This window comes from Pristiophorus japonicus, chromosome 8 (genome assembly GCF_044704955.1).
Source record: "Pristiophorus japonicus isolate sPriJap1 chromosome 8, sPriJap1.hap1, whole genome shotgun sequence".
NCBI classification, from domain to species: Eukaryota; Metazoa; Chordata; class Chondrichthyes; family Pristiophoridae; genus Pristiophorus; species Pristiophorus japonicus.
The window spans coordinates 62518293-62533034 of record NC_091984.1 but is presented as its reverse complement, the minus strand read 5'-3'; the positions used below and the strand labels follow the sequence as shown (position 1 = coordinate 62533034).

Genomic DNA, 14742 nt, shown 5'->3' with positions numbered 1-14742 from the left:
GAGTGTAGTGCAACAAAATTTGCAGATGACACTAAGATTAGTGGGAAAGCGGGTTGTGTAGAGGACTCAGAGAGGCTGCAAGGAGATTTGGATAGGTTAAGCGAATGGGCTAAGGTTTGGCAGATGGAATACAATGTCGGAAAGTGTGAGGTCATCCTCATTGGGGAAAAAAAACAGTAAAAGGGAATATTATTTGAATGGGGAGAAATTACAACATGCTGTGGTGCAGAGGGACCTGGGGGTCCTTGTGCATGAAACTCTTTTGGAATCCCAAAAGGTTAGTTTGCAGGTGCAGCAGGTAATCAGGAAGGCAAACGGAATGTTGGCCTTCATTGCGAGAGGGATGGAGTACAAAAGCAGGGAGGTGTTGCTGCAACTGTATAAGGTATTGGTAAGGCCGCACCTGGAGTACTGCGTGCAGTTTTGGTCACCTTACTTAAGGAAGGATATACTAGCTTTGGAAGGGATACAGAGACGATTCACTAGGCTGATTCGAGAAATGAGGGGGTTACCTTATGATGATAGATTGAGTAGACTGGGTCTTTACTCCTTGGCGTTCAGAAGGATGAGGGGTGATCTTATAGAAACATTTAAAATCATGAAAGGGATAGACAAGATAAAAGCAGAGAGATTGTTTCCATTGGTGGGGGAGACTAGAACTAGGGGGCACAGCCTCAAAATACAGAGGAAACATAGAAACATAGAAAATAGGCGCAGGAGTAGGCCATTCGGCCCTTCGAGCCTGCACCGCCATTCAATGAGTTCATGGCTGAACATGCAACCTCAGTACCCCATTCCTGCTTTCTCGCCATGCCCCTTGATTCCCCTAGTAGTAAGGACTACATCTAACTCATTTTTGAATATATTTAGTGAATTGGCCTCAACAACTTTCTGTGGTTGAGAATTCCACAGGTTCACCACTCCCTGGGTGAAGAAGTTTCTCCTCATCTCGGTCCTAAATGGCTTACCCCTTATCCTTAGACTGTGACCCCTGGTTCTGGACTTCCCCAACATTGGGAACATTCTTCCTGCATCTAACCTGTCTAAACCCGTCAGAATTTTAAACATTTCTATGAGATCCCCTCTCATTCTTCTGAACTCCAGTGAATACAAGCCCAGTTGATCCAGTCTTTCTTGATAGGTCAGTCCCGCCATCCCGGGAATCAGTCTGGTGAACCTTCGCTACACTCCCTCAATAGCAAGAATGTCCTTCCTCAAGTTAGGAGACCAAAACTGTACACAATATTCCAGATGTGGCCTCACCAAGGCCCTGTACAACTGTAGCAACACCTCCCTGCCCCTGTACTCAAATCCCCTTGCTATGAAGGCCAACATGTCATTTGCTTTCTTAACCGCCTGCTGTACCTGCATGCCAACCTTCAATGACTGATGTACCATGACACCCAGGTCTCGTTGCACCACCCCTTTTCCTAATCTGTCACCATTCAGATAATAGTCTGTCTCTCTGTTTTTACCACCAAAGTGGATAACCTCACATTTATCCACATTATACTTCATCTGCCATGCATTTGCCCACTCACCTAACCTATCCAAGTTGCTCTGCAGCCTCATAGCATCCTCCTCGCAGCTCACACTGCCACCCAACTTAGTGTCATCCGCAAATTTGGAGATACTACATTTAATCCCCTCGTCCAAATCATTAATGTACAATGAATTAGTGAATTTTGCAGTTGAGGCTGCACCGAATGCCTGGTGCTAAAATCAGCACTCTCCATAGTAATGGGACTAAGTGACGAAAAATCTCCTGGACCGGACGACCTGCATCCTAAGTTTTTAAGAGAGATAGTGAATGCACTGGTATTAATTTCCCAGAATTCCCCAGATTCTAGAACAGTCCCCAAGGATTGGAAGGTAGCAATCATAACCCCATTTTAAGAAAGGAGGAAGAGAAAAAACAGGGAACTATAGGCCAGTTAGCCCAACATCAGTAGGAGGCTAAATGCTAGAATCTATTATTAGAGATGTGGTAACAGGGCACTTAGAAAACCATAATATGGTTAAGCAGAGTCAACATGGTTTTATGAAAGGGAAATAGTGTTTGAAAAATCTGTTCCGAGTTTTTCGAAGATGTAACTAGTAGGATGGATAAGGGGGAAACCAGTGTATGTAGTGCATTTGGATTTTCAAAAGCATTCGATAAGATGCCACACAAGAGGTTATTACACAAAATTAGGATTCATGGTATTGGGGGTAATATGAGGATTGGTTAAAGGACAGAAAACAGAAAGTAGCAATAAACAGGACTTTTCAGGTTGGCAGTTTAAAACCGAGTTGAGAAAGAATTTCTTCTCCCAGAGGGTTGTGAATCTGTGGAATTCTCTGCCCAAGGAAGCAGTTGAGGCTGGCTCATTGAATGTTTTCAAGTCAAAGATAGATAGATTTTTAAGCAATAAGGGAATTAAGGGTTACGGGAAGAGGGCGGGTAAGTGGAGCTGAGTCCACGACCAGATCAGCCATGATCTTATTGAATGGCGGAGCAGGCTCGAGGGGCTAGATGGCCTACTCCTGTTCCTAATTCTTATGTTCTTATGTTCATATATAATAAAGAATGGAATTTCAATAGGAATAATTTTTTTTTTTAAACTTCCCAAGTGGCCTGTGATCTAGTTCCAATCTTCCCTGCTGTTTATCGACCAGTTTTGGTTCTGGTCTCCTTGCTGGAAGGCGGTTTCACAGCAGAATGTTATACACACATCTCAGTGTACACAGAATCTACATAGCACTACTACATTGGTCATTGGCTGCGTCATTTCTGGTTTGTCACTTTGCTAGCTGCAGCGACTGCTGATTCGAAATGCAGGAAAAGAGAGAGTAAATCATCAATGGCACGATCGGTATGCTAAATGGCAAAATTTACGGGTCATGTCACCAACCAGGAAAATCTGGGCCAATACTGAGCTTGATTTGTTCAAGAAATGAAACACTTGGCACCATAGAAATGAACACTTAATGTAGCGTAGATGATTGACTGGGCAGAATTGTGGTAAAAGGCGACAGAACAGGTATGTTAACATATGTAAAGAGAAAAAAAAAAGAAGAGATTGGTTGTGTATTCTTCATCTGAACTGATGCGAGATGCACACCCAAAACACCATAACCTTCACAGATACTGATTGATCTGCTGTGAATTTCCCCATATTCCATTTTATTTCAGATTCCAGCATTTGCAGCTTATCTTATTTATTTTATTGGTAGAACTGAATGTGTGTTCGAGTAATGCTAGTGGCCAGTAAGTAATGGTGGTTCTATAATGGGAGGAAATAACTTCATGAAGGTCTAATGCACTATGCTAACTGAAGAATATGTAAGCCATAGAGGAAAATGTACTGCTGATCCAATGGCAGTGCATATTGGTGAATAGCAAATACACACCATGAGCACTCCGGCCATTTTGCACTGAATTAGAAGGGAAATGCACTTTTGATCACCCTTTGCAAACTGATTCCTGCCTACCCTCACTTAGTCAATGCAAATGCCCTTCGTTCATATCTTTAAATGACAAGCCTTTAGTTTATAAGGGAAAATATGGAGTTCCCAATTAGGAGTATTTGGGTTGGACAAATGCAGCACAAGTGTTCACATGAAATTATCAATATTCTCCTTCTAGCAGCCTACAGTGGAAGAGAGGGTTGACTGGAAGAAAGGTCTTGAATTTGAATCTTGGCCAAATTCACTCAGTCTTTCATCCTTCTGAGGTGGATAAAAGGAATACCATATTTTAGGATGTGGGAGGAGGCTATGTCTGCAGGGGCTATGAGATATTTGCCATGGTGTTACAGTGTCCCCTGGTTGTGTGGCAATGGGGATTAACACCACACACAATAGACATTACATGCTAAATGGAGGCTGACCTCTTGTGGTAATCTTTCTCAGCTCTTCCACAGATGCATGTTGCTCATCTGGAAGGTCCCTTTTCCCACCCATCACCTGTAGTTGGACACCTTCATTTCCAGAATTCCACAAAAGCACAAATCTTTGAAGGTGGCAAGACAGGTTAACAAATCAGTTAATAAAGCATATGGGATCCTGAGCTTGATAAATAGAGGCATAGAGTACAAAAGCCAGGAAGTTATACTAAACCCATATTAAAAGACTAGTTCGCCCCAGCTGGAGTTGTGTGTCCAATTCTGGGCACCACACTTTTAGAAGGCAGGGAAGGCTCTGGAGAGGGTACAGAAGAGATTTACTAGAATAGTTCCAGGGATGAGGGATTACAGTTACATGGATAGCCTGGAGAAGTTGGCGTTGTTCTCCTTGCAGCAGAGAAAGCTAAGAGGAGATTTGATAGTTGTGTTTAAAATCATGAAGGGTTTAGATAGAGTAAATAAAGATAAATTGTTTCCAGTGGCTGAAGGGTCGATAACGAGAGGGCACAAATTTAAAGTGATTGGCAAAAGAACCAGAGGCGACATGAGGAAAAGCTTTTTTATGCAATGAGTGGTTTGGATTTGGAATGCACTGGCTGATAGGATGGTGAATACAGATTTAATAGTACCCCTCAAAGGGGAAATGGATAAATACTTGAAGGAGAAAAAATTGCAGGGATATGGGGAAAGAGCAGGGAGTGCGACTAACTGGACTGCTCTTCGAAAGAGCCGGCGCAGACTCGATGGGCTGAATGGCTGTATGATTCTATGATGTACAAACTATCAAAAAGAAAAATGCAGATGGATTTCTGGTAACTTGAATCCCCTTCCTACAGATGGTGCCTTCTCCCTTCGAATTCCTAGAGGAAACTTGCAAGTCTGGACATGGATATTCCCTGGATATGAAGGACAGAATTACCACAGCATCATGGCTTTCCTGGAAATAATTACCCATCATTTACCTCAGTTTATTTTCTGAACAGTGCCCATTCTTTGTTTATATGTTACAAAGGTATTAGACACATATTATACAGCACTCCCTCCCCCTTAGTATATAAAGCATGCAAATGCCTACTGGTGTTCTACACCAGTATTTTCTCTCCCTATACTTCATTTATATTATATTGAAAATAATTTGTTAGAGAAAAATGAAGCATCCACAGTTTCATTGCAATCAGGTTTCAGACAAATCGTTAGTGGATAGTGAAGTACTTCACCAATAGCAGGGAAAAAATACTTCAGCAGGTAGTGAGTGAACATATTCTTAGAAATTGTTCTAGTAAAGAATGCTATTGGGAGAGGCCTCATTTTGCTTACCCACCCTCTTCACAAGAGAGGAAATGTTGCAAGGAATGGATAAGTAAATAAATATAACATACATACATATACAAGTTGTACCTCTCCAGTCCGGGACTCTTTGGTCCAGCATCATTCCCGGCGGGGGGTCGCGACCCGCACTGTGTCCTGGGGCTGGCTGCTCCTCTTCTCCCCGCTGTTCCCTCCTTGGTCAGGTCGGCGCAGAGAGGGAGCAAAGAGCATGGCGGCTGACTGAGGCGGCCTGAGAAATGCTGCGCAATAGGCTTCTGCGCAGAATGCAGCCGGGTCATTGTCAGCAGTACCTGGTAAGTCTAGGGTACTGCTGACATGCTAAGGTCAGCGTGACCTCCCGCGGTCCGGCACTGGTCAGGGCCCCAAGGGTGCCAGTTTGGAGAGGTAAAACTGTATACTCTTGGAATTCCTCTATATTTAGGAGGTTACGGTTATGTATTGATTTCAAAATAAAAAGTACTACTTTTGCTTTCTCTCCCCCACTTTATTTATATACTTCATATCCTCTTGAAAAAGGAACCACATTTTCCAATTCCATTTTATATGAACTAGGAGTGTTTTGAGCTTTTGTCTTTGTAGGCTGTGTAACAATGAGCCTCAGGAGACAAAGTCTGAATCCATGTTCCAATTCATTTACATATATTAGGTTGCTAATACAAACAGATTTTGTTCAGATTTTAGAGTTCATCCACAAAGAGGCAGCAGCTCTAAAAAGTGCCCTTCTCAAACCTCAGCTCACAAAATTCAAACAGGTCAAAGAATTAAGCGGAAATAGGACTAAGTTACTTGTGCTCAAAGGACCAAATGCCAGGACTTGGGTCACAGGTGGTCCTAGGACTACAAGTAGGACACTTCTGATAGAAGTAAAACTCACTTTTAAAGAATATAAGCACATAAGAAATAGCAGGAGTACGCCATACAGCCCCTCAAGCCAGCTTTGTCATTCAGTAAGATCATGGCTGATCATCAACCTCAACTCCACTTTACCACCTGATCGCCACATCCCGAGATTCCCCTAGACTCCAAAAATCTATCTATTACAGTGTTGAATATATTCAGAGACTCAACATCCACAGCCCTCTGGGGCAGAGAATTCTAAAGATTCACAACCCTCAGAGAAGAAATTCCTCCTCATCTTTGTCTTAAATGGCCTAACCCTTATCCTGACACTATGTCCTCTAGTTCTAGACTCTCCAGCCAGGGGAAACAGTCTCTCAGCATCTATCCTGTCAATCCTCTTCAGAATCTTGTATGTTTCAATGAGATAACCTCTCATTCTTCTAAACTCGAGAGAGTATAGACCAATTCTACACAATCTCTCATCGTAAGACCCATTCTACACAATCTCTCATCGTAAGACAGCCCTCTCATCCCAGAAATCAATCTAGTGAACCTTCGTTGCACCGCCTCCAAGGCAAGTATATCCTTCCTTCAATAAGGAGACCAAAACTGTGCACAGTACTCCAGGTGTGGTCTCACCAAGGCCCTGTACAATTGTAGCAAGACTTCTTTACTCTTTATACTCCAACCCCCCTTGCAATAAAAGGACAATGTGCCTGTAATGTACGCTTCTGTGAGTATGCTCACAGGTTTGTAGAGCTGTTGAGATGGCCATCAACCGGTCCAGGCAGCGGGCGGTCGAGGGGGTCATTCAGCCCGACTGCCTGCCTCTCTTCTGCAGTTACATCCGAGCCAGGGTGTCCCTGGAGATGGAGCATGCAGTGTCCACCAGTAAGCTCACGGCCTTCTGCGAGAGGTGGGTGCCGGAGGGACTGGAGTGCATCATCACCCCTGGCAACCAAATTTTAATTTGATCCAGTTGACTGTTCAAAGTTTAATTTGTTTAATTGTGTTGGTTTTAGTGCCCCCCCACCCTTTAACCAGGGGGCACTTGATTTATTTGATTTACAGGTGCAACTTAAAATAGTTGAGTTGGGAATGGCTTAGCCAGTCACGTGATGTTCACAAGACTCAATAAAACCCCAGCCAGTTGGATTCGGAGATCCATGAAGGGGCATGTGGTTACGAGCCGGGTGGATGAACTGGTAATATATAATGTGATTGTTTAACCTTTGCTAATAAACCAACTAGTTCTTAATAGCAATGAGTTACTATGAATTCTTAAGCAAAGAACCCATGAAACAAATACATTACAATGCCATTTGCCTTCCTTATTGCTTGCTATACCTGCATGCTAGCTTTCTGTGTTTTTTGTACAAGGACAACCAAATCTCTCTGAACACCAACATTTAAAAGTTTCTCACCATTTAAAAAATATTCCGTTTTTCGATTCTTCCTACCAAAATGAATAACCACACATTTCCCTACATTATACTTCATTTGGCACCTTACTGCTCACTCACTTACTGTCTATCTATATCCCTTTGCAGACGCTTTGTGTTCTCCTCACAGCTTACTGTCCCACCTAGCTTTGTATCGTCAGCAAACTTGGATACATTACACATCATCCCATCATCTAGGTCATTGTAAATAGCTGAGGCCCCAACATTGATCCTTGCAGCATGCCACTAGTTACAGCCTGCCAAGCTGAAAATTACCTGTTTATCCCTATTCTCGGTTATTTATTAACCAATCCTCTATCCATGCTAATACATTACCTCCGATCCCATGATCCTTTATCTTGTGTAATAACCCTATAAGCAAGTGATAGATAACACATACTAACCTGCTTAACAAACACATTTCCGAGAGAATTTCTTGCATGAGGTCTGCTCATTAAAACTGCTGCAATTCCTGAAAGGAAATTTTTTTTTAAAGTTAACTGACTTCATGATTGCAAGCATCAATTTTGTTGCTGAAAAATTATTATCTAGCCACTCAAGCAGAACTGCAGTAGTAAATACAGCACTAGATGTGCTCATACACCCTTCACAAATCCAGATTTGTCCAGCTTACACTGGTTAAAGCATTCATGGTGAAGTGACTCACTTTAATCTTCGACAAGCAAGAGAAATGAAAAACGTTTCACAAGACGATGGTTTGACTGAGCTCTACCTATTCTACTTCCATAAAGAAAGTTTTCTAATGTTTTTTTCTTGAAAACTAGTATGGCATGTTTTAACGTGGCTCCAGGATGATCAGGGCTGGGAACTCAACATCCAAGGGTATTCAACATTCAGGAAGGATAGAATAAAAGGAAAAGGAGGTGGGGTAGCATTGCTGGTTAAAGAGGAGATTAATGCAATAGTTAGGAAGGACATTAGCTTGGATGATGTGGAATCTATATGGATAGAGCTGCAGAACACCAAAGGGCAAAAAACGTTAGTAGGAGTTGTGTACAGACCTCCAAACAGTAGTAGTGATGTTGGGGAGGGCATCAAACAGAAAATTAGGGGTGCATGCAATAAAGGTGCAGCAGTTATCATGGGTGACTTTAATATGCATATAGATTGGGCTAACCAAACTGGAAGCAATACGGTGGAGGAGGATTTCCTGGAGTGCATAAGGGATGGTTTTCTAGACCAGTATGTCGAGGAACCAACTAGGGGGGAGGCCATCTTAGACTGGGTGTTGTGTAATGAGAGAGGATTAATTAGCAATCTCGTCGTGCGAGGCCCCTTGGGGAAGAGTGACCATAATATGGTGGAATTAGAAACATAGAAAATAGGTGCAGGAGTAGGCCATTCGGCCCTTCGAGCCTGCACCCCATTCAATGAGTTCATGGCTGAACATGCAACCTCAGTACCCCATTCCTGCTTTCTCACCATACCCCTTGATCCCCCTAGTAGGAAGGACTATATCTAACTCCTTTTTGAATATATTTAGTGAATTGGCCTCAACAACTTTCTGTGGTAGAGAATTCCACAGGTTCACCACTCTCTGGGTGAAGAAGTTTCTCCTCATCTCAGTCCTAAATGGCTTACCCCTTATCCTTAGACTGTGACCCCTGGTTCTGGACTTCCCCAACATTGGGAACATTCTTCCTGCATCTAACCTGTCTAAACCCGTCAGAATTTTAAACGTTCCTATGAGATCCCCTCTCATTCTTCTGAACTCCAGTGAATACAAGCCCAGTTGATCCAGTCTTTCTTGATATGTCAGTCCCGACATCCCAGGAATCAGTCTAGTGAACCTTCGCTGCACTCCCTCAATAGCAAGAATGTCCTTCCTCAAGTTAGGAGACCAAAACTGGACACAATACTCCAGGTGTGGCCTCACCAAGGCCCTGTACAACTGTAGCAATACCTCCCTGCCCCTGTACTCAAATCCCCTCGCTATGAAGGCCAACATGCCATTTGCTTTCTTAACCGCCTGCTGTACCTGCATGCCAACCTTCAATGACTGATGTACCATGACACCCAGGTCTCATTGCACCTCCCCTTTTCCTAATCTGTCACCATTCAGATAATAGTCTGTCTCTCTGTTTTTACCACCAAAGTGGATAACCTCACATTTATCCACATTATACTTCATCTGCCATGCATTTGCCCACTCACCTAACCTATCCAAGTCACTCTGCAACTTCATAGCATCCTCCTCGCAGCTCACACTGCCACCCAACTTAGTGTCATCCGCAAATTTGGAGATACTACATTTAATCCCCTCGTCCAAATCATTAATGTACAATGTAAACTTCTACATTAGGTTGGAGAATGAAACAGTTAATTCAGAGACCATGGTCCAGAACTTAAAGAAGGGTAACTTTGAAGGTATGAGGCGTGAATTGGCTAGGATAGATTGGCAAATGATACTTAAGGGGTTGACTGTGGATGGGTAATGGCAGACATTTAGAGACCGCATGGATGAACTACAACAATTGTCCATCCCTGTCTGGCGTAAAAATAAAAAAGGAAGGTGGCTCAACCGTGGCTATCAAGGGAAATCAGGGATAGTATTAAAGCCAAGGAAGTGGCATACAAAGTGGCCAGAAATAGCAGCGAACCCGGGGACTGAGAGAAATTTAGAACTCAGCAGAGGAGGACAATGGGATTGATTAGGGCAGGGAAAATAGAGTACAAGAGGAAGCTTGCAGGGAACATTAAGACGGACTGCAAAAGCTTCTATAGATATGTAAAGAGAAAAAGGTTAGTAAAGACAAACATAGGTCCCCTGCAGTCAGAATCAGGGGAAGTCATAACAGGAAACAAAGAAATGGCAGACCAATTGAACAAGTACTTTGGTTCGGTATTCACCAAGGAGGACACAAACAACCTTCCGGATATAAATGGGGTCAGAGGGACTAGTAAGGAGGAACTGAGGGAAATCCTTATTAGTCGGGAAATTGTGTTGGGGAAATTGATGGGATTGAAGGCCGATAAATCCCCAGGGCCTGATGGACTGCATCCCAGAGTACTTAAGGAGGTGGCCTTGGAAATAGCGGATGTATTGACAGTCATTTTCCAACATTCCATAGACTCTGGATCAGTTCCTATGGAGTGGAGGGTAGCCAATGTAACCCCACTTTTTAAAAAAAGGAGGGAGAGAGAAAACAGGGAATTATAGACCGGTCAGCCTGACATCGGTAGTGGGTAAAATGATGGAATCAATTATTAAGGATGTCATAGCAGTGCATATGGAAAGAGGTGACATGATAGGTCCAAGTCAGCATGGATTTGTGAAAGGGAAATCATGCTTGACAAATCTTCTGGAATTTTTTGAGGATGTTTCCAGTTGAGTGGACAAGGGAGAACCAGTTGATGTGGTGTATTTGGACTTTCAGAAGGCTTTCGATAAGGTCCCACACAAGAGATTAATGTGCAAAGTTAAAGCACATGGGATTGGGGGTAGTGTGCTGACGTGGATTGAGAACGGGGTTGGCAGACAGGAAGCAAAGAGTAGGAGTAAATGGGGACTTTTCAGAATGGCAGGCAGTGACTAGTGGGGTACCGCAAGGTTCTGTGCTGGGGCCCCAGCTGTTTACATTGTACATTAATGATTTAGACGAGGGGATTAAATGTAGTATCTCCAAATTTGCGGATGACACTAAGTTGGGTGGCAGTGTGAGCTGCGAGAAGGATGCTATGAGGCTGTAGAGTACTTGGATAGGTTAGGTGAGTGGGCAAATGCATGGCAGATGAAGTATAATGTGGATAAATGTGTGGGTATCCACTTTGGTGGTAAAAACAGAGACACAGACTATTATCTGAATGGTGACAGATTAGGAAAAGGGGAGGTGCAACGAGACCTGGGTGTCATGGTACATCAGTCATTGAAGGTTGGCATGCAGGTACAGCAGGCGGTTAAGAAAGCAAATGACATGTTGGCCTTCATAGCGAGGGGATTGGAGTACAGGGGCAGGGAGGTGTTGCTACAGTTGTACAGGGCCTTGGTGAGGCCACACCTGAAGTATTGTGTACAGTTTTGGTCTCCTAACTTGAGGAAGGACATTCTTGCTATTGAGGGAGTGCAGCGAAGGTTCACCAGACTGATTCCCGGGATGGAGGGACTGACCTATCAAGAAAGACTGGATCAACTGGGCTTGTATTCACTGGAGTTCAGGAGAATGAGAGGGGATCTCATAGAAACGTTTAAAATTCTGAAGGATTTAGATAGGTTAGATGCAGGAAGAATGTTCCCAATGTTGGGGAAGTCCAAAACCAGGGGTCACAGTCTAAGGATAAGGGGTAAGCTATTTAGGACCGAGATGAGGAGAAACTTCTTCACCCAGAGAGTGGTGAACCTGTGGAATTCTCTACCACAGAAAGTTGTTGAGGCCAATTCACTAAATATATTCAAAAAGGAGTTAGATGTAATCCTTACTACTCAGGGGATCAAGGGGTATGGCGAGAAAGCAGGAATGGGATACTGAAGTTGCATGTTCAGCCATGAACTCATTGAGTGGCGGTGCAGGCTCGAAGGGCCGAATGGCCTATTGCTGCACCTATTTTCTATGTTTCTAACTGCAGGGAATATTTTCCCTCCCTAATGTCAGCCCAACACCCACTACAGGGGAAACAAGTTAATTGCAAGTGGTGCTACAAGCAGCACAAACATTTATGATATGCTGTAAAATAAGATTAATCTTCAGGTTTACTTATAGGGTAAAATTAACAAAAAATTACAAGGTGATTTATTACTAAAAAAAAATTCCCTTTAGGCACCAGCTTTGGTTCAATGGTAGCACTCTTGCTTCTACGTCAGAGGTTGTTCGCTCAAGGCCCATTACAGACTTGAACACATTGATGATCGCAAAATCCGGGCCAGTGAACCAACGGCACTTGCCGTTGAGTATGCTTACAGCTGCCCACAACTTCTCGTGGACTTTTGAGTGGCAACTTGCAATGATTGGGCATCTGAAACAGTGCAGCGCCCTCTACATGGGATCTGAAACCTGTGTGAACAGGTAACCAATCAGATTGAAGAATCCATACTGAGCCACAGAGTCTAAAACAGGAAATGTAAATTGGAATATTTAATTCAATATTAAACCATCTACAAAAAGAAAAAGAGAGAGAAAGAAAGATGCGATTACAATAGAGAAAAGAGACAGGAGGAAAAAGATTTTTAAAATCTTTTAATTTTATATTTAATTTTTAAAATCTCCAACAATAATTCAAATCTGAAGGAATGAGACTCCACACTTGTAAAAGTTAATTTTCAGTGCCAGAGAGGTTGTTTGGCAGTGAATAAGACTTGTCACGATGTTAAGATTTCACTTATACTTGAATGGACAAACCCTAATTTTTTCTGGCATGTTTAGTGGGTACCTAGTGGCAAATTACCACAAATTCATGCCCTTACATGTCTCTCGGCGAGATACGGGTGTAGCGAAGCTTGAGGAGGAGCAGGGCAACTCAGACTTTCTGATTTCCGCGTTTTACTGCGCATGTGCAGACTCCAGAAGTTGCTGTTCGACTTATTCCATAACGGTGAGGTTATTCTTATGACAAAATCCAGGTCATAATCTAGGCTGACATTTCAGTGCAGTACTGGAGGAGTGCTGCACTGTCAGAGGTGCGAGTTTACAGATGAGATATTAACCATAGCCCGTCTGCCCTCCCGGGTTGGCATAAAAGTTCCCACAGCACTATTCAAAGAGGAACAGTGGCATTCTACCAGTCTCCTGGGCAAGATTTAACTGTTAGCCAACATCATTAAAACAGATTATCTAATCATTTGCCTCTCACTGTTTATGGGATCTTGCTGAGTGCAACTTGGCTCAATCAATTAATCATAGGCAGTCCCTCGGAATTGAGGAAGACTTGCTTCCACTCTTAAAATGAATCCTTAGGTGGCTGAACAGTCCAATACGAGAACCACAGTCCCTGTCACAGGTGGGACAGATAGTCGTTGAGGGAACGGGTGGGTGGGACAGGTTTGCTGCACGCACTTTCCACTGCCTGCACTTGATTTCTGCATGCTCTCGGCGATGAGACTCGAGGTGCTCAGCGCCCTCCCGGATGCACTTCCTCCACTTAGGGCGGTCTTTGGCCAGGGACTCCCAGGTGTCAGTGGGGATGTTGCACTTTTTCAGGGAGGCTTTGAGGGTGTCCCTGTAACGTTTCCTCTGCCCTCCTTTGGCTCGTTTGCCGATTAGAGCGCTTGCTTTGGGAGTCTCGTGTCTGACTTGGCTGCTACAACAGTGACTACATTCAAAAGTACTTCATTGGCTATGAAGCACTTTGGGAAGTCATGAAAGGCACTCTATAAATGCAAGTTCTTTCTTAAACTGATTAGAATCAGTATTATGACTTTACAGAAAGGAAACATTACCGTTACACATTAAGGTAGAAGCCCTACACAGGACATGCCATGCCCTCGAGAGTTGACAGCGCAACAGCTTTTCGGAGCAAAAGTCCTGCAGAGTTAGAAAAATGGGGTCCCTTACCCGAGTTGTCTCCATGTAAGTGCCGTATTTGGATTTCGGGAGAGCCAGACGTCTCCGAGTATCGCCTTCTGCTGACAGCCAGAGACGCGCTACCCAGCCTGGTTAAACAGCCCACAGCAGCCCATGTATTCATCCCAAGGCCGGCTCGGCCCCGGCCGGCCACAAAGCACACCTTCCTCAACACCCACATATTTTTGCAAGGCCGACGGAAGTCAAATTTGCTAATTTCACTGCGAGGCTGGTTTGAGAGGGGAAGCCCCGCCTCTGCGCCGCCCTATTGGATTGGCTGTGCCAGGAACAGCCTCTCCCTGTCCACATTTGGTCCACGCCGTTTGCGAACATTAAAAGTAAGCAAGACCCAGGTGGCCCAGTTGGTAAACGTCTAAGGCTCAAAATGGAAGAAAAGCCTCTTGGGCCAAGAATCAGAGTGCAGCCAGCACCTATGGAACTGTAACACAGCAAGATATCGTCTCTTCAGAAGATTTTAAAATTCTCTTCCTTGTTCTCAAATCCCTCCATGGCCTCGCCCCTCCCTATCTCCGTAATCTCCTCCAGCCCAAAAACACCACCCCCCCCCCCCCCCCCCAAATATCTGCATTCCTCTAATTCTGGCCTCTTGAGCATCCCCGATTATATTTGGCTTGGTGTCAAATTTTGTTTGATAACGCTTCTATGAAGCGCCTTGGGACGTTAAAGGCGCTATATAAATACAAGTTGTTGTTGTTGGCACTCAGTGTG

At 43.8% G+C, this 14742-nt stretch overlaps 1 protein-coding gene across 1 annotated transcript in view; it reads right to left on the bottom strand.

The window, feature by feature from the left end:
* Positions 1-14246, bottom strand: part of echdc2 (enoyl CoA hydratase domain containing 2) — a 33502-nt gene extending 19256 nt beyond the window's left edge. Inside the window, exons 1-2 of the mRNA XM_070886856.1 lie at positions 14005-14246; positions 7903-7970 (exon numbers count right to left, since the gene is read on the bottom strand). Coding sequence (XP_070742957.1) covers positions 7903-7970; positions 14005-14194 — 258 coding nt within the window. The 5' untranslated portion in view covers positions 14195-14246. The remainder of the gene's footprint in view (positions 1-7902; positions 7971-14004) is intronic.
* Positions 14247-14742: the final 496 nt, after the last annotated feature.